General features: G+C 39.3%; 1 protein-coding gene across 3 annotated transcripts in view; it reads left to right on the top strand.

Annotated features, from left to right (window-relative positions):
- The window catches only part of LOC126473596 (phospholipase D1), a 182,442-nt gene extending 157,327 nt beyond the window's left edge, over positions 1-25,115 (top strand). For all 3 annotated transcript variants that reach the window (XM_050100744.1, XM_050100743.1, XM_050100745.1), the window contains 5 exons: positions 147-255; positions 361-492; positions 11,268-11,483; positions 19,555-19,677; positions 24,215-25,115. In XM_050100744.1, the coding sequence (XP_049956701.1) occupies positions 147-255; positions 361-492; positions 11,268-11,483; positions 19,555-19,677; positions 24,215-24,316 (682 nt within the window). In that variant the 3' untranslated portion in view covers positions 24,317-25,115. The remainder of the gene's footprint in view (positions 1-146; positions 256-360; positions 493-11,267; positions 11,484-19,554; positions 19,678-24,214) is intronic.
- The last annotated feature ends 2,335 nt before the right edge of the window (positions 25,116-27,450 follow it).

The raw sequence follows: 27,450 nt of genomic DNA, 5'->3' as shown, positions 1-27,450 counted from the left end.
TCCGTATACTTTTGATCACATAGTGTACATTCTACCTGTGAAACACAGTACAATTCCTGTGGCAGACTGATGAAAGCAGGAAGAACTGCACATGATTATGAAACACAAGAATGAAAAGTAGTGTCTCAGTTTTTTTTCTGTTGCAGGGGGAAAGATGCTATTTTGAATAAGTTGAAGGAAGCTGGTATTGAAGACCCCAGTGAATATATAACATTCCATGGCCTGCGGACACATTCTGTCTTGAATGGGGACTTGGTGAGAATTTATATTATTTGAGAGAAGTGTGTTGTAACTTACACAGAGTTTCTTCTCTGTGAGCATAAGCTTATTCTCAAAAATGTCCTCCTTCATTCCTGGCAGGTGTCTGAACTGATATATGTTCATTCAAAACTACTAATTGCAGATGACAATACTGTAATATGTGGATCTGCAAACATCAATGACAGATCGTTGATTGGTAAACGTGATTCGGAAGTGGCAGTTGTGTTGCAGGTATGTAATTGTGTTTTTTAGTGGTGAAGGAGTGTTCATAGTGAAGTACTGAGGTAATTTGAAGAACAGTGAGTGCAGTGAAAGAGTAGGATAAGGAGAATAAATTTCACTGAAAAAGATCTTCTCGGTATTAAAACCACATAATTTTAAATAAATTCTTGAAACTTAGATATCTATAAGCAAAATAATGTTAAAACCTCAAAAATTATTCAAAGAGATGCATTGAATATTCAGCCATGCCACTATGAAAGACTCTGAAAACAATATATACTTATAAATATACACGGTCAACTAAACCTGGCCACCTCTATAGTGAAGGAAATTCAAATAGACCTGTGGGAGAGGGAGAGGGGGCAACCATGATCATGGAACCAAAGCTACTCGTATCTCCGTCTTGGAAAAAAAATGTTGACATGACCTCTGTTCATCAAATTAAAGTAACTTGAAAACTCTACATCCTACATAAATTATAACCATGATAGCTATCAAGCAGGATCAACACCCTTACAATTCAGTACATGAATTGTTGTTGTTGTTTTTGTTGCTATTGTTGTTGTTGTTGTTGTTGTTTTTGTTGCTATTGTTGTTGTTGTTGCTGTTGTTGTTGTTGTGGTCTTCAGTCCAGATACTGGTTTGATGCAGCTCTCCGTGCTACTCTATCCTGTGCAAGCTTCTTCATCCCCAGTAACTACTGCAACCTACATCCTTCTGAATCTGCTTAGAGTATTCATCTCTTGGTCTCCCTCCATGATTTGTACCCTCCACGCTGCCCTCCAATACTAAACTGGTAATCCCTTGATGTCTCAGAACATGTCCTACCAATTGATCCCTTCTTCTAGTCAAGTTGTGCCACGAACTCCTCTTCTCCCCAATTCTATTCTGTACCTCCTCGTTAGTTACATGATCTATCCATCTAATCTTCAGCATTCTTCTGTAGCACCACATTTCGAAAGCTTCTATTCAACATGACTTCACGTCCATGTTTCACTTCAGTACATGGCTATACTCCATACAAATACTTTCAGAAATGACTTCCTGACATTTATATCTATACTAAATGTTAACAAATTTCTCTTCAGAAGCACTTTCCTTGCCATTGCCAGTCTACATTTTATATCCTCTCTAGTTCGACCATCATCAGTTATTTTGCTCCCCAAATAGCAAAACTCATCTACTACTTTAAGTGTGTCATTTCTTAATCTAATTCCCCCAGCATCACCCGACTTAATTCGACTACATTCCATTATCCTCGTTTTGCTTTTGTTGATGTTCATCTTATATCCTCCTTTCAAGACACTGTCCATTCCGTTCAAATGCTATTCCAAGTCCTTTGCTGTCTCTGACAGAATTACAATGTCATCGGCGAACCTTAAAGTTTTTATTTCTTCTCCATGGATTTTAATACCTACTCCGAATTTTTCTTTTGTTTCCTTTACTGCTTGCTCAATATACAGATTGAATAACGTTGGGGATAGCCTACAACCCTGTCTCACTCCCTTCCCAACCACTGCTTCCCTTTCATGCCCCTCGACTCTTATAACTGCCATCTGGTTTCTGTACAGATTCTAAATAGCCTTTTGCTCCCTGTATTTGACCCCTGCCACCTTCAGAATTTGAAAGAGAGTATTCCAGTCGACATTGTCAAAAGCTTTCTCTAAGTCTACAAATGCTAGAAATGTAGGTTTGCCTTTCCTTAATATATCTTCTAAGATAATTCGTAGGGTCAGTATTGCCTCACATGTTCCAACATTTCTACGGAATCGAAACTGATCATCCCCGAGTTCGGCTTCTACCAGTTTTTCCATTTGTCTGTAAAGAATTCATGTTAGTATTTTGCAGCCGTGACTTACTAAACTGATAGTTTGGTTATTTTCACATCTGTCAACACCTGCTTTCTTTGGGATTGGAATTATTACATTCTTCTTGAAGTCTGAGGGTATTTCACCTATCTCATAAATTTTGCTCACCAGATGGTAGAGTTTTGTCAGGGCTGGCTCTCCCAAGGCTATCAGTAGTTCTAATGGATTGTTGTCTACTCCTGGGGCCTTGTTTCAACTTAGGTCTTTCAGTGCTCTGTCAAACTCTTCACGCAGTATCATATCTCCCATTTCATCTTCATCTACATCTTCTTCCATTTCCATAATATTGTCCTCAAGTACATCACCCTTGTATAGACCCTCTATATACTCCTTCCACCTTCCTGCTTACCCTTCTTTGCTTAGAACTGGGTCCCCATCTGAGCTTTTGGTATTCATACAAGTGATTCTCTTTTCTCCAAAGGTCTCTTTAATTTTCCTGTAGGCAGTATCTATCTTACCCCTCGTGATATATGCCTCTACATCCGTACATTTGTCCTCTAGCCATCCCTGCTTAGCTATTTTGCACTTCCTGTTGATCTCATTTTTGAGATGTTTGTATTCCTTTTTGCCTGCTTCATTTACTGCATTTTTATATTTTCTCCTTTCATCAATTAAATTCAATATTTCTTCTGTTACCCAAGGATTTCTACTGGCCCTCGTCTTTTTACCTACTAGATCCTTTGCTGCCTTCACTACTTCATCCGTCAAAGCTACCCATTCTTCTTCTACTGTATTTCTTTCCCCCATTCCTGTCAATTGTTCCCTTATGCTCTCCCTGAAACTCTCTACAACCTCTCGTTCTTTCATCTACATCTACATCTACATCCATACTCCTCAAGCCACCTGACGGTGTGTGGCGGAGGGTACCCTGAGTACCTCTATCGGTTCTCCCTTCTATTCCAGTCTCGTATTGTTCGTGGAAAGAAGGATTGTTGGTACGCTTCTGTGTGGGCTCTAATCTCTCTGATTTTATCCTCATGATCTCTTCGCGAGATATACATAGGAGGGAGCAATATACTGCTTGAATCTTCGGTGAAGGTATGCTCTCGAAACTTCAACAAAAACCCGTACCGAGCTACTGAGCGTCTCTCCTGCAGAGTCTTCCACTGGAGTTTATCTATCATCTCCGTAACGCTTTCGTGATTACTAAATGATCCTGTAACGAAGCGCGCTGCTCTCCGTTGGATCTTCTCTATCTCTTCTATCAACCCTATCTGGTACGGATCCCACACTACTGAGCAGTATTCAAGCAGTGGGCGAACAAGCGCACTGTAACCTACTTCCTTTGCTTTCGGATTGCATTTCCTTAGGAATTTCTTGCAGTTTATCCAGGCCCCATCTCCTTAAATTCCCACCTTATTGCAGTTTCTTCAGTTTTAATGTACAGTTCATAACCAATAGATTGTGGTCAGAGTCCACATCTGCCCCTGGATATGTCTTACAATTTAAAATCTGGTTCCTAAATCTCTCTTACCATTATATAATCTATCCGACACCTTCCAGTATCTCCAGGCTTCTTCGGCCGCGGTGGTCTCGCGGTTCTAGGCGCTCAGTCCGGAACCGTGCGACTGCTACGGTCGCAGGTTCGAATCCTGCCTCGGGCATGGATGTGTGTGATGTCCTTAGGTTAGTTAGGTTTAAGTAGTTCTAAGTTCTAGGGGACTGATGACCACAGATGTTAAGTCCCGTAGTGCTCAGAGCCATTTGAACCATCCAGGCTTCTTCCATGTGTACAGCCTTCTTTTATGATTCTTAAACCAAGTGTTAGTTATGATTAAGTTATGCTCTGTGCAAAATTCTACCAGGCGGCTTCCCCTTTCATTCCTTATTCCCATTCCATATTCACCTATTACATTTCCTTCTCTTACTTTTCGTACTATTGAGTTCCAGTCACCCATGACTATTAAATTTTCGTTTCCTTTCACTGTCTGAATAATTTCTTTTATCTCATCATCTACTTTAGTAGACATGGGTTTCGTGTCTATCTTGGCCACAATAATGCGTTCACTATGCTGTTTGTAGTAGCTTACCCGTACTCCTATTTTTTTTATTCATTATTAAATCTACTTCAGCATTACCCCTATTTGGTTTTGTGTTTATAACCCTGTATTCACCTGACCAAAAGTCTTGTTCCTTCTGCCACCAAACTTCACTAATTCCCACTATATCTAACTTTAACCTATCCATTTCCCTTTTTAAATTTTCTAACCTACCTGCCCAATTAAGGGATCTGACATTCCACACAACGATCCATAGAACACCAGTTTTCTTTCTCCTGATAACGACATCCTCTTGAGTAGTCCCCGCCTGGAGATCCGAATGTGAGACTATTTTACCCAAGAGGAAGCCTTCATCATTTAACCACACAGTAAAGCTGCATGCCCTCGTGAAAAATTATGGCTGTAGTTTCCCCTTGCCTTCAGCCATTCGCAGTACCACCACAGTAAGGCTGTTTTGGTTAGTGTTAAAAGGCCAGATCAGTCAGTCATCCAGACTGTTGCCCCTGCAACTACTGAAAAGGCTGCTGCCCCTCTTCAGGAACCACACGTTTGTCTGGCCTCTCAACAGATACCCCTCCGTTGTGGTTGCACCTACGGTACGGCTATCTGTATCGCTGAGGCACGCTGGCCTCCCCACCAACGGCAAGGTCCATGGTTCATGGGGAGGGGGGGGGGGGGGGTGAATTTTGTTAAGATAGCCTATACACTAAGTAAAACTGACGACAAATCTCGAAAAAATGAAAAATCTTGATAAATATAACAAGCCATTACTAATGTAATCTTCTTGGATTATCAACCCGGCAACAGTCATGAAGAAACATCAACCAGGTAAAAGTCATGAAGAAACATTTTGACAAGTTCCCTATTTGTTACCTGTAGGTAAAGTCAAGTTGCCTGAAGATAAATCAGGAACTTGCTGATACATTGCATTAGGAAAATGCCATTACATGTCTTATAACCAAGAAGGATTCGTCAGTAAAATTTGTTAAAAAAAACAACATTGTTTAAAAGATATAATTTGTTGGAGAAAACACTAGTCAGCGCAGCTTTAGTTCCATAAGGATTACAGCTCAGAATAATTATAGTACAATTTGGTCCATATGCAAACAAAGCAGAAAATGAACTGCATTGTCAATAGGTTTGTTTATAAATAAATAAATCTTCTGCTACCAGTCACGATTTTTTCTTTATTTTACCAACCGCATGACGCATTTCTAGAAATAATTCCCATTTTCAAGTGCGTTTTTGTGTGTGTGTGTGTGTGTGTGTGTGTGTGTGTGTGTGTGTGTGTGTGTGAAAAGCCATTTCTTTTGATGTTGTCAGTGTGTGTGAGTCTGCTCTGCTTCATTTTGTTGACTTTTACTGTAATACATAAGAAGTGCGATTTTTAGTTGGGTATCAATTCTTTTTGTGAGGTTAGTGGCTAAAATTTAGAACAATTTGTACTTACAGTTTCCTAATGGTCCATTTGTGTAGAGTCTCACACACACTTAACATCACACACAACTTGTTGTACACTTTACACATCGAAAATATCTTATATAAACAAAACAGTTACAAAGATCTTCTTACAGGTAGTTCACAGAGATAACATTATAGGTCTTCCACAGATCATGATATGCTTTTGTACAGAGGTTATTTATCTTAACAATTTGGCTCATGAATTACTCACATTGATTATACAATTGTGCTTATTTCTATGTTTTACTACTTTTATTTAAGTATGTTAATCGAAACATCTGAAAAAATTCACTGATTCACTTTCAAGTTTTTCATTTAATATTTTATCTTCATATTTTCTATAATGTGACTATATAGCTCGAGTTCTTCAAGCAAATCCATTTTATGTCCTTTATTTAGTCAGTGGAGTACTTTGACATTTTGCTCTATTTTTCCAAAAGGGTGTCCTGTATTATGTATGTGTGTTGCTATTGCTGATGTAGTGTGTTTGTTGTGTGTGTATGTTCTAATGTGCTCTGTGTACCTGGTGTTGATATTTCGGCCTGTTTATCCTACGTAGAACTAGGAGTATTCCTGGCACGTTACCTTGTATATTCCAGAGTCTGAATATGGATCATGATTACACTTTATATTATGTATTAGTTTTTGGTGTAGTTTATTGGATGTAGAAAACCCAATTTTTACTCTGTGATTTTGAAAATATTTGCAATCTTCTGTGATACATTGCCTATGTATGGAATGCTACGTATATATTTGTTTTTCTCTTTTTCTTCTGTGGTGCAGTTTGTACCTGGGTTTCTCTTCACTTTGTCTAAGATTTTGTCAACCATGGAAGCATTGTAATCATTGGCAACTGCTATCTTCTTCACTGTGTTTATTTCTTGTTGCTTTCCTTGGTTCAATGGTATTTTTGTTGCCCTATGCAGCATTGACCTGTATGTTGCCTGTTTCTGGATATTTGGGTGACATGAGGTTGCAGGGATTGTGGTGTCAGTCATTGTGTTTTTCCTATAAATTTTGAATGTGCATGTGTTGTTGTGTCTTGTAATATTTAGGTCCAGAAAGTTGATACTTTTATTTTGCTCATGTTCCACTGTAAATTTCATTTTCTCATTTAGATTATTGATATGATTAAGAATGTCTGTGATGTCTTTGGTATCTCCTTTCACATTAAGAATGTACCCATCTAATCTTCAGCATTCTTCTGTAACACCACATTTCGAAAGCTTCTATTCTCTTTTTGTCCAAACTATTTATCATCCATGTTTCACTTCCATACATGGCTACACCCCATACAAATACTTTCAGAAACGACTTCCTGACACTTAAATCTATACCCGATGTTAACAAATTTCTCTTCTTCAGAAACGCTTTCTTGCCATTGCCAGTCTACATTTTATATCCTCCCTGCTTCAAACATCATCAGTTATTTTGCTCCCCAAATAGCAAAACTCCTTTACTACTTTAAGTGTCTCATTTCCTAATCTAATACCCTCAGCATCACCTGACTTAATTCGACTACATTCCATTATCCTCGTTCTGCTTTTGTTGTTCATCTTATATCCTCCTTTCAAGACACTGTCCATTCTGTTCAGCTGCTTTTCCAGGTCCTTTGCTGTCTCTGACAGAATTACAATGTCATCGACGAACCTCAAAGTTTTTATTTCTTCTCCATGGATTTTAATTCCTACTGTGAATTTTTCTTTTGTTTCCTTTACTGCTTGCTCAATATACAGATTGAGTAACATTGGGGAGGGGCTACAACCGTGTCTTACTCCCTTGCCAACCACCGTTTCCCTTTCATGCCCCTCAACTCTTATAATAGCCATTTGGTTTCTGTACAAATTGTAAATAGCCTTTTGCTCCCTGTATTTGACACCTGCCACCTTCAGAATTGGAAAGAGAGTATTCGAATTAACATTGTCAAAAGCTTTCTCTAAATCTACAAATGCTAGAAACGTAGGTTTGCCTTTCCTTAATCTTTCTTCTAAGATAAGTCATAGGGTCAGTATTGCCTCACGTGTTCCAACATTTCTGTGGAATCCAAACTGATCTTCCCCGAGGTCGGCTTCTACCAGTTTTTCCATTTGTCTGTAAAGAATTCACGTTAACAGCTCATATGGGTGTTAAAAAAATGACTTTTAAATTCCATCACCAAAATTATGTGTTACCTCAGAAGCATATTACTACACCAACAATCCAAAGCCTGTATGCCTTTAGCAACATTTATTTTTCTGCTTTGTGTGTGCCAGCCACTGAATCAACTGGTGTTAGATGATTCTTTTCAGTGATGGTGGCTTTAGTTTTACAATGCTGATAATCCAAACCGATTCTGTTACTTTTGTAAGTGTTGTGTCATGCCCACTCCTCCAGACACATACTCTCACTCGCTATTCCTGTGCGTACTGTAGCTACAGTTCCTATTGCAGAACTCTTTATTGGCATCTGTCTCAGTCAGTTTTTATTTGCCCCCATTCATTTCTACATTGAAGGTAAGTCATATCATGATGGCCAAATGCAGGCTTTTCTTCTTTGATATTATGAAATGTGTTCAGGCTGTTTGTCTTGTTAGGAGATAATCTTTAACAGAGTAGATCACACTTTATTTAGACCAGGGGCGAACAAGAATTCATCTCACGAGCCGTGCACTGGCACAAGTGCCATAGCACTCCGCCTGGCTCGCACAATTCCCGCACTGCCATGCCACTCTTTCTATTGCCAGCAGGCGGAAGAGGGAAAAACTGTGAACACGCCACATTTAAATGGCAATGCAGTCACATTATGTATGACTTTTTTTCATATTTCACACTTCTCAACAACACAGATAAAAAACAAAACAAATTTTCAGTATTATTTAATTATTTTCAATGCGCTAGAGATATAATATAATTTTTTTCTGGTGCAAAGAAGTTGTTTCTCTCCTCGCAGTGTCTTACTGTGAAACAGTGTGCAGTTAAGGCCACTTAAAATGAGAGGTCTGCAATATATTCTTCCATTTGTGCCTCTTAACTTAAACAACATACTTCGCAGTAATATATAAGATCTCCGTACTATTTGTTCACTTCCATTGAAAACTGTTGCAGAATTTTTTCTGTTTGTACCACCAATTTCTTCACTTGCTGCATGCCTGAAAATTTAGCACAGAGCACTTCTTGATGTACAGAGTAGTGAATCCTGTCTGCTAAACGTTTGTCAGCATAGGGACAGATGCAAACAATATCACAGATTTTGCCACTTAATTATTATTCAGTTTCATAATCGAAAAAATGTCTTCCAGCTACATATGTTGGTCAAAATATTGTGGCACTTTTACAATCTTATTATGGAGCCATGGAATTTCTACCTGAGGAAAGCAGCGTAGATGTCCTGGACAGTTTTAAAATCTTTAAAACAAGAATTACCAAGCAGATCAGTAAGTTACACATACACAGGGCGCTTTCAACTGGAACAGTAAATGGTCTCAAGAACAGATGTAAAATTGGCAGGTCCTCAAAACATTTAGGAAATGATCATTGTAATTCTTTCAAGGCCACAATGAATTCTTCAAAACTCGTGTCTTGTTTAGCACCAGTGAGCTTAGGTAACTGGAAAAAAGGTTGTAGGAATGTGTCCCTTCTACAACAAATTTTCTTTTTAAATGCATCCCCATCAAATCAGAAAGAAGTTGTTTCTCTCCTCGCAGTGTCTTACTGTGAAACAGTGTGCAGTTAAGGCCACTTAAAATGAGAGGTCTGCAATATATTCTTCCATTTGTGCCCCTTAACTTAAACAACATACTTCGCAGTAATATATAAGATCTCCGTACTATTTGTTCACTTCCATTGAAAACTGTTGCAGAATTTTTTCTGTTTGTACCACCAATTTCTTCACTTGCTGCATGCCTGAAAATTTAGCACAGAGCACTTCTTGATGTACAGAGTAGTGAATCCTGTCTGCTAAACGTTTGTATTTTTTGGTCTTTCATTGTCAACTAAATCTTTAAATTATTTCTCCATGGTATTATAGTTTCATAGCAAATTTGCAATACCCATCACTTATGAGACTGCATAACATATATTAAGAATTCTTTTCTGTCTCCCCTGTGATTTCCATTCATTTTTAAAGGCTTGTCAGGACAGGTCACTAGATTTCCTCTTTTTGTGCAAACAGCCATTGTGTCTGATGATGATGATGATGATGATATTTGGTGTGTGGGGCACTCATCTGCGCAATTGTCTGTGCCCATACAAATTCCCAATCTTTACACAGTCCAGTCTCACCACATTCATGAATGATGATGAAATGATGAGGACGACACAAACACACTTAGTCCCTAGGTAGAGAAAATCCTCGACCTGGCCAGGAATGCCGCTATGTCAGTGAACGTCCTTCATACTGTGAACAAATAGTGAACAGTAAACAGCACTGACACCATGATTCTGCCGAACTGATGAGAGTTGTGCTGGCCAAAAAAATGCCACACTGCAATATTCAATGAAGTGTCACATTGTGCCGAGTACTTCTGGGAAAGACTGAGCAAAGCTTAGACAGCACATGCTGCTCGCATGAAGTTTACACTTCATGGCTGGCCCTTATTCAGACAACAATGCGATTGTGCCCTAAATGCCAGTATTTTTAATTTTTCTTTCCTGTTGTTATTTGATTCAGACATCTCCAAATCAGAGATTTTTATTTTATAATTTTGATAGTGTAAATTCACTTCTGATCATTGTTACCCCACCCACATTCATAATTTATTTCATTTCTGTTTCCTTGCTGGAATATCCATAAATTTCATGTACATGGAACACTTAGTAATTATAATCATTATTCAGGTCTCCATCACATTTGATTTTCTCTCTCTCTCTCTCTCTCTCTCTCTCTCTCTCTCTCTCTCTCTCTTTTCCAACTTTAGTGACTACTCATCTTTGACATTTTGCTCAAAATTATATCCACTTTGAGAATCTGGGCACTAATACTAATATTAACACACTTTATATTGTGTATTTGTGCTCATGGTGCCTTTGCATTCCCTGTACATCCACACAAATTCATGTATATCTTCTCTTACAGACAGACAAACACAGCACTTGACTCGTGCGACTGCTTAGCTACAACTTGAAAGTTCTACATTGTTAATGTCTAGAATCACACTTGCATGCTAATAATGCCTGAAACTTGCAAAAAAATATATAAAATTACATACTCTTAGAGGTGTGTGTGTGTGTGTGTGTGTGTGTGTGTGTGTTTTCTCCACTGAAAGTCTGATAAAACTATTGCTCATAGTGAATTATGGCTACATTGTAATAGCGTACCTATAAATTACATGCAGTATAAGAAATTAAATGAAAAGAGATTTAGACATATAACAATGAAGTCGTAAATTTTGTATTTTCAACCATTAGTGTTTGATATGTAGAATACATTTTATTGTAGTTGTTTTCATTAACGCTACCTTGATAATTGCATGCTGTAGGATATAGAATTGGAAGATGGTGTAATGAATGGACAACCTTACAAGGTTGGACGATGTGCAGCATCACTTAGAAAGCAGCTTTTTAGAGAACATCTTGGTCTTCTGAAAAACAGGCAAAAACTCTCAGAGGAAGACATTATGGACCCAGTGAGTCACCAGTTCTTCAATAATGTGTGGAAAAGGATATCCACTGACAACACCAAAATTTATGAGGAGGTTTGTAATGAATCATGTAATTTCTAAATGATAAAAATGATCCATTAAATTTGTATTAATCAAAAGTCTCTTACAAGACCTTGAATTATTCCTGATTATTCTTGTATACAAGCTAGGTTTTCTGTTTCTCTCTCTCTCTCTCTCTCTCTCTCTCTCTCTCTCTTCTTTTAAAAAATAGGTAAACAGACAGTTTCAAGGAAAAGATAGAGCCAGCAGTTCATATGCGATGGTATCAGTTATGTGATAATTTATTTTAAGCACTTTACTTAATCTTCCTGGAGTACTTAATCTGTTAATGGTGTTCACTTTTAATCACTTATCAGTTCAAAGTATAACAAAATATCTCACCAAAACATGTCTCCCATTCCCCCGTTGCCATATTTATGAACACCAATTGTGTTTTAATTCGGCATTAACAACAAAATAAATTAAGACAGATTGCTACTCACCACATAAAGGAGGCATAGAGTGGCAGGCAGGCAGTTTAAAAGTACAATAAAAGTCGACAGCACTATCAGCTAAAACCCTTAGTCAGATTTAGAAAAACACACATATATATTCATATGTTGTGCACAACTCACACACAGCCAGTGTCATCTTCAGGCTATCTCCAGGCTCTGAGTTAGGCCTCAGTGCCCAGAGACACAGTAGCCGTGTGTGTGTGTGTGTGTGTGTGTGTGTGTGTGTGTGTGTGTGTGTGTGTGTGTGTGTGTGTGTGTGTGTGCGCGCGCGCGCGCATGCCACACAAATTTGTTAGTAGGGATATTGCATTAAACTGTGACTGACACTTTCGCAGTAATTTTGCACAGTACTTGAATGGTTGTACATCAGACACTACATTTATCTACCCATTCTACTTAAATCAGTAGACTGGAGTTCTCATTAACTTTATTTACAGACACAGTCACACAACATCCAATACCTCTTGCAATACTCTTAAAAGAGAACTCTTTCCCAAAACTTCAGACAAGAGACTCCTTAAATTACACATCAATGTTCAATGTTCTCTTGTATAGCATTGTTCATTATTTGTTCACAGAATCTTCCATTGGCTTTTTCCACAGAGCAGCAGTTAGCGATTAAATCAGTCTGCACTTGCTCTAATGTCAGAACATCGATTGCTATGCCCCAACACCATCCATAGCCCAACGAATAAATCGAACAGAATATGCACAAACCCAGACAGAGAAAAATATCTGGAATACATAATTTAAACATGAGTTCACAGAATAACATCATCTAACATGAATTAATTACAGAAAACCATATAAATCTACATGTTTACTCACTCATATACATCACCAGAAATTGTAGCATGATAAATGTGCATATATTTCAGGATTGAAACTCTCTCAATTCCTGCATCCTTTCAGTACTGGGCTTTTCGATATTCGATAACACTGAGTGATTGGCAGAGATCTCCAACAATAAAGTGAGCTTGTTGATTGGTGTAGTTGTCTGTAGGTGAAAATTGGAAATCTGCTCCTGGGGGTTTGTAAATTGACGACACAATACAACCATTCAGTTCTACAGACAGTATTTCAATATTGTTGAATTCTGTAAGTGAGGTAGAGAGAACAGCTATATCGTTCCTCACAAAGATAGCACTGCCATATTGTCTATGGGGTCGCTCAACTGCCAGTTTCATCCCAAGGATTTTTGGTCTTCTCATGGTGTCATCTCGATGGGTTTCTTGTATACATAAAATATCACACCTAGGTTCCTTGGCAATATGTTGCAGGAGTTCTTCTTTGGCAACAGACAATCCTTCTATGTTGATTGATACAATCACAAGGTGAGGTCTTGATAAAGACCTTTGGTTTCCATTCATAGTGAAACCTATAATGCAATGCTTTTGGAATGCTGACGTTCAGTTCAGTACTGGAGAATCTAGTCCAGTACCTATGCAGGGGCACCACGTGCAGGAGTCAGCTTCACCCCCCAATAGTCATAGCAGTGTTTGGGGTTATGCTGAGGACGACAGTAATGGTGAAGCAGTTTTGACTTGGGCTGATACCAACCATCTTAATCTTGTCCATGATAATAAACTCCCACCATCTTTTAACAGTGGGCGTTGGAAACGTGGGTATAACCCCGACTTAATTTTTGTTAGCGAGAACATAGCTCACCAATGCAGAAAAACTGTTCTAAATCCGATACCAAATACTCAACACCGCCCCATAGGCTGCCAAGTGTTTGCAGCCATTACTCCTAGAATCACATCATTCCGAAGGCGATACAATTTCAAGAAAGCAGACTGGCAGAAGTTTGCTGATCTCCTTGACTCAGAAGTTTCACGCATAGAACCCTCAGTTTCCAACTATGATGAGCTTGTAGAAGCCGTGAAAAGATGCTCAAGACTCTCAACTCCCAGAGGCTGTCGAGTTAACTACATACCTGGCTTGACAGAAGAATCCGTGAAGCATCTACATAACTATATCCAACTTTTCAATGATAATCCTTACAGCATTGAAACCTTAACTGCTGGCCAAAATTTATCCTCAGCCTTAGCCAAATCCAAAAAAGAACGATGGATAGAGCTACTCGAGAACCTTGATATGTCTAAAAGCAGTCAGAAAGCCTGGCAGTTGCTGCGACGCCTGAACAACGACCCTGTCCACAATCATGGCCATGCAAACATTGCACCAGATCAAATTGCTCATCATCTAGTTCAGAATGGAAGGATCAATTGTTCTAAAGATAGAACAAAACTCAAAAGAGAACCTGAACGTGAAAACAACCATATATCAAATGACTTCATCTTACAAGAACTCAGAACCGCAATTCAGAAATGCAAAAATGGTAAAGCGCCTGGTCTAGACGACCTAATGATTGAGCAAATTAAACATTTTGGTCCCATCACGGAAAGATGGCTTCTGCAATTCTATAATGGTTGTCTGAAGCGGAAACAGATCCCTGCCATCTGGAGGAAAACTAAAGTTATTCCCTTACTAAAACCTGGAAAGGGTGCAGCTGATCCCAAGAACTACCGACCGATTTCGCTCCTTTGCCATTTGTATAAAATCTATGAAAGAATGTTGCTAAATAGACTCACTCCCATTGTTGAAAAACAACTCATACCTCAACAAGCAGGTTTCCGACCTGGAAAGAATTGTACAGCACAAGTCCTTAATCTGACTGAACATATTGAAGAGGGATATGAGAAAGGATACATTTCCGGGGCTGTCTTCGTGGATCTCACAGCAGCATATGACACCATTCAACATCGACAATTATTGCACAAAGTCTACTACATCACTAGAGACATTAATTTCACCAGAACTGTGCAGACACTTTTGGAAAACCGGCGATTCTATGTGGAGTTCCAAGGAAGAAAGAGTAGATGGAGAAGTCAAAGGAATGGCTTGCCTCAGGGTAGTGTCCTTTCCCCCATATTGTTCAACATATTTACAAATGACCAGCCTCAACCTTCTCTTACAAAGAGTTTCATCTATGCAGATGATCTTGCCTTAGTCACACAAGCCAGAGATTTTGACACAGTAGAAAACCAGCTTACTGTTGCTCTCAAGGACCTATCTGAGTACTACAGAGTCAATAACTTAAGACCGAACCCTGCTAAAACTCAAGTTTGTGCTTTCCACCTACGCAATCGAGAGGCCTATAGAAAACTTACAGTGTTTTGGGAAGATCAAGAGCTTGAACATTGTTTCTACCCCAAATATCTGGGTGTCACCTTAGATCGAACGTTGACCTACAGAAAACACTGCACTAACACCAAGCAGAAAGTTGCTGCTCGTAACAACATCCTGCGGAAGCTCACTGGCAGCGTTTGGGGTGCAGATCCCAAACTACTAAGAACATCAGCCTTGGCCTTGTGTTATTCCGCAGCTGAATACGCATGTCCTGTATGGTACAAGTCATCTCATGCAAAGCAGGTTGATGTGGCCCTGAACGAAACCTGCAGGACAGTAACGGGATGCCTCAAAGCTACACCTATTGATAAACTCCATAAACTAGCAGGTATTGCTCCTCCAGACATAAGGCGTGAAGTCGCAGCCAAACTTGAGAGACATAAAGCAGATCATAACACCGATCACCTGCTACATGGATACCAGCCACCAATTAGTAGACTCAAATCTAGGAGGAGCTTCATGAGAACTACTACACCCCTCACCGGTCGGACTGGAGCAGCCAGACTATCTCAGTGGACAGCAAAATCTGACAGTAACGATTGGATGACTCCTTCTGAGACCCTTCCTCCTGGTGGAAATCAAGTCTGGACAGTGTGGAAGTCTCTAAATCGGCTCAGGAGTGGCGTCGGACGAACTAAGGACAATCTGTTTAAATGGGGCTTCATGAAGGAATCTTCCACCTTGTGTGACTGCGGAGAAGAACAGACAACCAAACATTTAATTAACTGTCCTAGATGTCCTGTATCATGTTCCACACAAGAGCTTGTTGATGTTTCAGACAATGCTGCTGCCGTTGCACAATTTTGGGCTAATACCGTTTAGTTTGTTCTTTTATGATTTGACCTGATTTGTTATATTGTATATATTGTAAATATTGTTGTAATGTTTTTGACTCGAAATAAATAAATAAATTGGCAGAGATTAGAAAATACTTTTGTTTATTTCTGAAATCAAGTACTTTATCCATATTTTTTAAAGACTGAGGTAGCAAGTTGAAAAGAATTTTGTTGGCATTTACAGAATCTGTATAAATTACGAAGGGACTTCAAAAAATAAGTTGCTCATGTTTTCCCTCAGTAAGACCATTGCACAACAAGAGCGGTACATTTTCAGAAGAGCATACATGTTTTATGTTACCTGCAGACACAGTTTCAGTGTGGTATGGTTAACAGGGGCATCACAGCATGCAAATGAAATGGCACAATAACTTTTAATGTACTGAGAAGTTGAAGTACATGGGACAATATAATTCACATGGCCAAAAAGCCTAAATTGCACACAGATTCACTGTGCATTTAGTCCATACACCACCAGAACTTCAGTGTTGGGTCTAGCCATGTTGAAGTGATTGCTGAAGTGATGCAAACAGTTTGACCAAGGACATACAGGCATTTTCGATGCTGGTCGTTACAGAAGGCCATTGACATCGACCACGGATGACAATGTCCAGGCAATTGAAAAGGAATTTGGAGCAATCACAGATTTTCCAACAACAATGATGTTCAAATAGCGGTTCCTGAATGGCTCTGATCGAGGAGCAGATGTCTGTCATTGAGGATGCTGACCATTGTTCACAAGAACTTGGCGGCTTTGTTCAAAAATAGTGTTATGTATCTGTTTTACTCTGATGTGTAGTGCAGCATGCAATATGAGGTACTTAGCCTGCCTTAATATGTGTAATTTGCTTTTGAAGTACCCTCATAGTTTTATTCTTTTGTTATCTGTGTGGTAGTAATCCTTTTTCCTTGGATTACGGTCATGCAAATCCTTGTTTAATAATGCATTGCAATTTATTCTGAAAAACACGTAGTTTCATAAATATATAGGGTGTCAAGAAACAGTGTGAAAGGCTTGTAAAGGTGTTGCACAATAAGTTGTACTGAGAAATAATTGTTAAGAGAAAAATTCAGTACGTGTGGGCCATTTCCGAACTAATTAGCATTGAAGATGGCCAGTCAGGCCGTCGCAAGCACAAATTCAAGCAGTTTTTTAAAAACTTGTTAGGATTTCTATGTTATTAGTTATGATTTAAAAATGAAGTAATCACTGAATAACACAAGATTTTCTCATGTTTTAAAATTTCATTAACCTTCAATACAAATGAAGTGTTCTATCAAACTACCATGGTTCTCAAGGTGTTCCATCGGAGAAAAATGTATGGGAACCATTGGTGAAGATAGTAGCACATGAGACTGCTCAGCCTTTAGCTCACATTCAATTCTTACTACTGCCCCCATGTCCAATTTTTGTATAACTCTCATGTTTCGTTTTAGGAAATCGAGCAAAGAATACATTTGATCACACAGTCTCTGATGGGCTGCTTGCTTGAATTTTCACATACAGCTGCCTGCTTGGCTAACTTCAACGCTAATTAACTCGGAAACAGCCTAACGCAGCAAAACTTTTTGTTACCAGTTATTTCTCAGCACAACCTACACTGAAACACCCTAACGAGCTTTTCCAACTATTTCTGGCCACCTTGTATATCTTATATTTATAAAGATACTATCAGTCTATTTTGTTCTTTAAATTTATCCTTGCAGGATTGTCTTGAGAGGATTCCAACAATACATCTGGTGGCTTTATGTTGTAGAATTAAGACTCTCTTTAAGATTCTATAAAAAAAAAGGGCATCAAACATCTTGTTAGAATTCCACAAGACAATCCTGCAGCGATAAATTTAAGGAACTAAATGTATTGATAGTACCTTCATTAGTTATGCATGAAACTATTACATTCCTGAAAACAAACTACAATGGCTTACATAGCAATGATGTGAACGCACTTGATGCAAGGAAAAGGAATACCTGCAACATCACTTCTAACTCCAGCCCCTTCAGTGGAATGTGATATGTCCCATGTCATACAAGCAATCAATGTGTGACCTATAGTTAGCTTCTTGTGTCAGCTGAATAACCACAAAGATGTCCTATAAGTCATACCATCCCATCATAGAGTGGTTAACAACCCAATGACGGGTCACTACGTAACCACCAACTTTTGGATGTCTCATTGCATGTCTCTGCAATTGAGTAATGGAATGACTGTTTGTTGCTTCTAGACATTTGTTATTGCTTTTTAGAGGTACTGCTGGCAGGAACCATATTAAAGTTATTTGTTTATTGACACAGTCTGACAAAACTTCAACAAAAATGACAAGTTTTGACACATTAAGGGATAGTGCAGCTCATGGTATGAATTATTACAGCTAAATGAACTACTTTCATTATGTGTAAATGAACCTAATTGTCAGATGTAAAGAGAGACATTTGTATCACAATGGAGACCAGTTTATGACTGATGAATCTCTCTCTCTCTCTCTCTCTCTCTCTCTCTCTCTCTCTCTCTGGCACAATTCCACAAAATTTCAAAAGAAATTATTGGCTTCAGTTGTCATCAGTTCAACTACTTGGCTCGAGAGGCTGTGGTTGATACATAAAATTATTCCCCGACTTCCATCTCCACCTGTGGAGGATGTTTTTGGAGATAAAATGGCAACTGTTATGGATATTCCTCGCATTCAAAGATGGAACACCAGGGAAAAGTTTGGTACATCAACCATGGGGCCTCAGCCAAGAAGTTCTAACTGAAGTAGGCCTAGACACATGCGCTGATGAAAAACTGTATTGTATGATTATTTGTTATTCCAAAACCTCCATAATAATTTAATCTCAGAATGAGTCTGGAGAATCGTTGCAATCTCAGTATTACATTCAGGTTAGTGTCCAAGATTAACAGTTAATGGAAATTTCTGGTGTTTCTACTTCATACAGTTTGAATTTAGCCAGCTCATTGTTTGTTTACCCATAATCTTTCTAAGTGTTAATACTCTCTATGTTATAATTTAACTACTACCTGTCAAATTCCATTAATTTCACAGCCTGAAAATAACAAAAGAATACTAGGGTGCAGTAACACTTTTACTGGGCATTTTCGAGTGTACAGGTTGTATCGTATGGAAGTTTGAAACAGTAATGGAAATTACCTACAATGCCCATCCATTATAATAATAGAGAGTTTGGAACTTAGTATAGGCAGGTTTGCCATCACATCTATTACAGGGCAATGCACCCACTTGTATGCTGTTTTATATACATGAAACTCCAACAGTTGCACACTTTATCTGCAAAACAGCCTGTATGATACATTCACTGTCTGACAAAAACCTTCATCACTGTTTATATTCCTTACTCTTTTCTTTCCTAAGCAGTTGTTGGATTTTATAATAATAATGTACTGTAATTTTGGTGCCTTTTTTCCATATTATCCATTTGTCCAATTATATTCATGTGTAGCAAAAAGTTATAATTTGATAAAATTGTCATTCTTTCTATCCAGAAATAGGATACAAATAGGCAGCTATTTTCTGCAGTTTTTGACAGTTTGAGACTAACACATCAATAAATTTTCATTCACAGGTATTCCGTTGCATTCCTTCAGATCAGGCCACTAGCTTCTCAAAACTGAAAAAATTCCAGGAAGAACTGTCTCTTTCTGACACAGATCCTTCCAGTGCGGAGGCAATGCTGGAGAATGTCCAGGTACAGTGCTGATAATATTAACAATGATTATCTAAAGTGTGTTGTGTGGTTCAATTGAGTGTAACATAAGTACATAATACGACATAGAAACATACAGAAAAAAACATGTTTTGTTTGGTCTTTAACCCTTTTTACTGAGTATCTGTGATGAAAATGGTTGTTCGATTTTTACTAAGACATATTGGTTCATGTCTAGAACTGTCCAGGCAAACTGTCCTTTGTACTCACACCATTTCAGAATGTAATGGCATCCATTTATTTTTTGTTCAGTTTACTTAAGTTCATAGACAAAAGGTTGCTATCTTTATTTTTAAAAAGATAAAGCTGTTATGAACCCAGAGATAGTTTTGAATATTTCTTTATTAGTCTTGGTCCTTTTGGACGTAGTATGCTTTTGCCTTTCTCTGACCCTTCAACTGACTCCCCAGTCAGTAATAGGGTAAGCTACAACTCAACAAGGATTATGAAGCATGGCACAACTTGGCATTTTCCACGTCAACAAATATTGCCAGAGGTGAAAGAAGTGATAAGAGACAGATTAAAATTCTAAGAGTGACTGGAGACCAAACCTGAGATACTGAATTTGTAGTTTGACACTTCACCACTAAGCCACGTGTACCTTTATTGATTCTTCATTCAAAAAAATAGTAGTATGGATTGGTGTAAACAGGCTACAAATCAGATTTCAATTTGCACTCAGTCCAGTATTTAACTCATAAAGTGAAAAAGACCACACTTTGTTGATTTATATTTGATATTAAGCTACAGCTATCCATATAACTGGCAAAGCTGTAGCACCTCCAACATGACCAGCACTGTGATGTTGGGTCAAACTGATGGCTGCTTTTCTTCTCACACTTATTAAAAATCAATTGCCCTGTTATTTCTATGTACAGGGTGATAAAAAAAACGACAAGAATACAAATTGGAACTGGGCTCAAGGGCACTACGGCCACAAGAGGGCACTGCTTTACAAACTTGCGCAGAACGCTTAGAGACCTATTGCCATTCACAACGTGGAACTTCCTGAGATGCATTTGATGTATGGCACAGCCAAGTGCAATGGACAAGAAGCCATCTGATGGTAACATACAAAATATCATCATAGAAAGGTGCCATACCACACATTATTTGCCACTTTGCATCTTCGATTGTGCAAAACCAGATCGTTCCATGTGCCCGAGCCAGATGTTGGTCACCGATTGACAACATGGACAGTTGGGATAAAGAATGCATTCTCAAAAGGCTGCAGCATACGCCATCAACAAGTACACGAGATGTGTCCTGCAGCACTGATACCCCACAACCCTGTGTCTGGTGCATTGTACACAAGGAACAACTGCATCTTTTCCATTTCCAACACATCCAGGCATTGCAACTGGGGAACTACTACAAGCGCACAGGATTTGCATGGTAGTTTTCTAGGAATCTGCTGCATACCGAAGCATCACAGAGAGTGTCCTCTCACCAGTAAGGCTGTGTTCTCCACGAGGATGTGATGAACATTCACACCCTGCATACGAGGGCAGATGTGAACCCACATCCTACACGTGTGCATACCTCACAATGAAGATTTACCCTTAACATACAGGGTGTTACAAAAAGGTACAGCCAAACTTTCAGGAAACATTCCTCACACACAAATAAAGAAAAGATGTTATGTGGACATGTGTCCGGAAACGCTTAATTTCCACGTTAGAGCTCATTTTAGTTTCGTCAGTATGTACTGTACTTCCTCGATTCACCACCAGTTGGCCCAATTGAAGGAAGGTAATGTTGGCTTCAGTGCTTGTGTTGACATGTTTCTCATTGCTCTACAGTACTAGCATCAAGCACATCAGTACGTAGCATCAACAGGTTAGTATTCATCACGAACGTGGTTTTGCAATCAGTGCAATGTTTACAAATGCGGAGTTGGCAGATGCCCATTTGATGTATGGATTAGCACAGGGCAATAGCCATGGCACGGTACGTTTGTATCGAGACAGATTTCCAGAACAAAGGTGTCCCGACAGGAAGACGTTCGAAGCAATTGATCGGTGTCTTAGGGAGCACGGAACATTCCAGCCTATGACTCGCTACTGGGGAAGACCTAGAACGACGAAGACACCTGCAATGGACGAGGCAATTCTTCGTGCAGTTGATGATAACCCTAATGTCAGCGTCAGAGAAGTTGCTGCTGTACAAGGTAACATTGACCACGTCACTATATGGAGAGTGCTACGGGAGAACCAGTTGTTTCCATACCATGTACAGCGTGTGCAGGCACTATCAGCAGCTGATTGGCCTCCACGGATACACTTCTGCGAATGGTTCATCCAACAATGTGTCAATTCTCATTTCAGTGCAGATGTTCTCTTTACGGATGAGGCTTCATTCCAACGTGATCAAATTGTAAATTTTCACAATCAACATGTGTGGGCTGACGAGAATCCGCACACTATTGTGCAATCACGCCATCAACACAGATTTTCTGTGAACGTTTGGGCAGGCATTGTTGGTGATGTCTTGATTGGGCCCCATGTTCTTCCACCTACGCTCAATGGAGCACGTTATCATGATTTCATACGGTATACTCTACCTGTGCTGCTAGAACATGTGCCTTTACAAGTACGACACAACATGTAGTTCATGCACGATGGAGCTCCTGCACATTTCAGTCGAAGTGTTCGTACGCTTCTCAACAACAGATTCGGTGACCGATGGATTGGTAGAGGCGGACCAATTCCATGGCCTCCACGCTCTCCTGACCTCAACCCTCTTGACTTTCATTTATGGGGGCATTTGAAAGCTCTTGTCTACGCAACCCCGGTACCAAATGTAGAGACTCTTCGTGCTCGTATTGTGGATGGCTGTGATACAATACGCCATTCTCCAGGGCTGCATCAGCGCATCAGGGATTCCATGCGGCGGAGGGTGGATGCATGTATCCTCGCTAACGGAGGACATTTTGAACATTTCCTGTAACAAAGTGTTTGAAGTCACGCTGGTACATTCTGTTGCTGTGTGTTTCCATTCCATGATTAATGTGATTTGAAGAGAAGTAATAAAATGAGCTCTAACATGGAAAGTAAGCGTTTCTGGACACATGTCCACATAACATATTTTCTTTCTTTGTGTGTGAGGAATGTTTCCCGATAGTTTGGCCGTACCTTTTTGTAACACCCTGTATAGACTATCATCTTTGGAGACTGTTTAATTGGCCCCTAAATTCCCCCAGGCCAACTTGATGTCGCATGTATCTCATATTTTTGCGAGAAGTTCTGTCGGATATGCTGAATGATGTTCCCATGCCTACTGGTCGGGAGCATTCAATATCAGCACAACGGAAAGACAAGTGCGGGCATATCTGCAGATGACCTCTCCTGGCTGCTGGATTGGTCACAGTGGGCCAGTCACATGGCCACCACGATCACCCGACATGCCCCCGATCGATTTTTTCCTGGTGGTGGGGATCTGAAGGCCCTTATGTATAAAACATGTTACAGCACTATAGGACCTAGTGGGCAGGATTGTTGCAGCAGCAGGAGGTTTCTTTCAGACGGTGAGCCATTCAGTGCGGCATCAAAGTCAGCTGCTTGTCTGGGCCAAACGTTCAGCATCTCCTCTAATGGGTGTCCATGTGACTAAGTAACTGCAATGTCATTTAATAGCTCTGGGTGGCCTTTGCGACCCCTGGTTCCTATATGAATACTGACACTTGTATGCCTGATATACCACATCAGTTTGTAAAAGTTTTTTTGAATCACTCTGTGTATGGCATTTACGAAGGGATTAATTTTTTAAAGTTGTATAGCAAATGAAAGGCATTTCTCTGAATAATCTATCATAATTATTGGGATTTCAATAAATCAGTGGGCATGATTAGTCCACCTCAGCAAAACAGTCTTGTCATTGAAGAACTTTCCGAAACTTTTTTCCACAGTTTTGTTTGGACTCTTGAGTGTTATGGTGAATCCAAGTTAATCTACAGTCACCAATAGGCCAAAAAAGTGCTGCAAATTCTGGAAACTTTGCTTAATGATGTTCTTTAGTTCTCATTTTTAATAAAAATTTAGAAACAGTACACACACACACACACACACACACACACACACACACACACACACACAAGACTATTTCATAACCAGTTCTTCATGTGATGAAAGTAGTGTACTCATTCAGTTCTTACAAGATGTGATTTAAAAAAACCTCCTTCCTGTTAAATGTATCTGGTTTATCAGTCTGCCCACATAATAACTATGCTACTTCATAGAAAAAGATTTGTTTTTAGTGATAAATTTTGGTTTTAATTATAGTATTGCATCCATAGTATTTGTGTACAAATTCAACAGAGGTGAGGTTTTAAATTTTGCAAACAATTATGAATGTAATAGTTCTTTAACATGGAATAATGAAAATGTTGCAGAAATCTGTGTGAGTCACTTTTGTTGAAGAATATGTAACAAAAGAAATATTTACTTCAGTTGTTGTTTGTTATAGTTGACGTTGGCCATTTTACTGTGCTGCATTTAATTGCTGTTGTTTCTCTCTTCAGGGTTTCTTGGTGAACATCCCCTTAGAATTCCTGAAAGATGAAATTTTAACCCCAAATCCAAGTTCTGTAGAAGGAATACTTCCCACATCACTGTGGACATGATGTGTTTATTGCAGCATGGATGACATAATAGTAAAGAAATACAGACTTACACCAGCGTACATTCCATTTTATTGGAACTGTGTTGTATGTAATGTAATTATATGTACAGTACTTTTGTTGCTCATAAAACATCTTTATTTTTATAGCTACATGTGACAAGACAGACATTTCTGTTAAGTGCAGCAGAACTGTTACATTTGTTTAGTTTACTGAGATTCATATGGAAGTTGTATTTTATTGCTTAAAAAGATACGCATAAATTACCACTTCACTTTTTAGGTGACACAGTGAAATCTTGCCATTAGCTGTCTGTCAGTAATGTTCCTATATGCAAATATTTATACTGAAAGTTTTTATTATATAGTTTATGATGTTTTGTATTTTTTTATATTTTAATGAATTTTATAGAGAGTGACATATATATTAACTGTTGTTTTCATGTTTTATTTTAAAGTCATGTTCTAGAATTAGTACAATGCTGGGGTATCTTGATCCATTAGAAGTTCGGTAGCCTCTTTGCACACAACTTGATGTCAGATATGTTTGAATATGTTGATCAAAATAACCATTTTCGAAGACTTTTTGTATGTGTAGGGAAATTTTGTTTGGGCTCAATAAAAGGGACGTGTGTAAACAAATTCTCATTCCAAGTAGCCTTGTCCTGTCAAAGATGCCCAGCAATGTGTCACACTAATAATGTTTGTAAAGAGTACTTCAAAAGGCTGTGATGTACATATCTGTCTCGAGCAACTCTCTCGAAGTGAATATGTGTGAGTATATGTTGTTTTACAGATACAAACATTGCTCTTTATTTTTCCATAATCGTTCCACTTCTGTCTCCATCCCTTTTCTGTCCTGACAGCCACCCTTCTGTGAGCCACAAATGTAAAAAATGTTAATTCTTCTCGTGGACTGAATGTGCCAATCACTGGGTGCTAATGGATCTTTGTAACCTAAACAAATCAGGTAGCATAGTGGTGGAGATATTTCTTTTTCCTATTTATGCATGTGTTGACCTATACAACTGCCTATAGTGGCATAATCCAAAACACTTTTCAAGCACAGTTGCCTCATCTCTAGTTACTGTGCTGGAATATCTACAATTGATTAAAGCTACCATTAGGTGCATGTAATACTGAAGGGTATGTCGTAATAGGATAGATAAAAGATCTACTCGGCTCCTTCTTCGAGCAAAAGGGATGAAGGGGAAGGAACTGGAGAGGTTTAGGAAAAGTGGTAGAGTTCAGAGAAGTCACCCAAAACCCCAGTCAAGGGAGACGTACCAGACAGGATGAGAATGGAAGACTGACTGTTGGGTATTGCACTGGATGAGATTTGAAAACATGAGGGCTTGAAGGTGGGTGACAAGGTAATACCCAGGACAGAAAAGATTATTGCAGAAACATTATGCACAAGTTAATAAGAGTGAAAAGTTAAGTGCATTATTTGTAACAGAGGTGAGAGGGGTACAGCAAAAATAGACAGATCAGAAAGTGGAAGATGTAGAAAACTAAAACAGAGTGAAGGAAGGAATAGTTACCGTGAGAAATGTTGAGATGAAAGAAATTAATGTAGGTGGGTGGCGAGAATCAAGGACATGTTGTAGTGTTGGTTCCTACCTGCGGCATTCTGAGAAACTGGTGTCTGGGGGAAGAATCCAGATGGCGCATATAGTGAAACATGGACCGAGGTCACGACTGTCATGTTGTTGTAGAGCATGCTCTGTAACTGAATATTGTGTGTTGCTGGTATACACCCTCTGCCTATGCCCATTCATCCTGACTGATAACTTGGTTGTAGTCATGCCAATGTAAAAGGCCAAATAGTGTTTACAGCTGGTATATGATGTGTCGTTTCATAGATGGCTCTCCCTTTGATAGATGTGTTTTGCCAGTTACAGGGCTGGTATAGGTGGTGTTAGGAGGGTACTCAGGGCAAGTTCTGCAGCAGGTACAGTCACAGTTATAAGACCCATATGGGAGGGAGATGGGTGCAGAAGGAGCATAGGGTTTAACGAGGATACGGCAGAGACTGGGAGGCCGATGAAACGCTATTCTAGGCGTGGTGGGCAAAATGTGAGACAGAAAGGATTTCATGTCAGGGCATGATTTTAAGAAGTTATGGCCTTGATGATTAATACATTCAAGAGCAGGATAATACTGAGTGACCACTGGTGCATTCCGAAGTTGTTAGTTGGAGGGATCAGCAGTACCAGGATTGGATGTGATGGCCCGAGAAATCTACATTTGAACTAGACTGGTGGGGTAATTATGTCCAGTGAAGACTGAGGTGAGAATGGTGGTGTACTTCTGTAAAGAGTCTGCATCCAAACAAATCCATTTGCCTCGAATACCAAGGCTGTATGGGAGCGATGTTTGATGTGGAAAAGATGGCAACTGTCAAAATGTAAGAACTGTTGTTTCTTACTAGGTTTAATGTAGACAGAAATATGTAGCCGGCCTTTGGTGAGGATGAGATCAACATCAAGGAGAGTGGCATGGGATTCGGAATATGACCATGTGAAATTTAGTTAGGAGAAGGTTTTTAGGGATTCCAGGAATTTTAACAGGTCAGCCTCAACATGAGTCCATATGGCAAAGATGCCATCAACGTATCTAAACCAAAACAAACCAGAGGCTGAAAGTTTATGGATCCCAGAAAAAAAACCTCCAAGTGACCCAAGAAAAGGTTGGCACAGGAAGAAACCATCCTGGTTCCCATGGCTGTACCCCTGATCTGATTATATGTTTGGCCCTCAGAGGTGAAGTACTTGTTGGTAAGTTGTTGTTGTTGTGGTCTTCAGTCCTGAGACTGGTTTGATGCAGCTCTCCACGCTACTCTATCCTGTGCAAGCTTCTTCATCTCCCAGTACGTACTGCAACCTACATCCCTCTGAATCTGCTTAGTGTATTCATCAAGTATTAAGTTGATTAAGTATAAAGTTGATTAAGATGAGCAGGAAGGGTGTCACGGTTTGAAATCAGGTGAGCACCGACTGAGGAAATGTTCAGCAGCAGACAGACCATGTACGTGAGGTATGTTGGTGTAGAGGGACGTGGCATCAATGATGACAGCAAGGTGTGTGGTGAAAGTGGGACGGGCAGGGATTTTAGACGATTTGGGAAATAGTTGGT

This window comes from Schistocerca serialis, chromosome 4 (assembly GCF_023864345.2).
Source record: "Schistocerca serialis cubense isolate TAMUIC-IGC-003099 chromosome 4, iqSchSeri2.2, whole genome shotgun sequence".
In the NCBI taxonomy this organism is placed as follows: domain Eukaryota; kingdom Metazoa; phylum Arthropoda; class Insecta; order Orthoptera; family Acrididae; genus Schistocerca; species Schistocerca serialis.
Note: the sequence above shows the minus strand (reverse complement) of the source record. Positions and strands in the feature narration are given on the sequence as shown.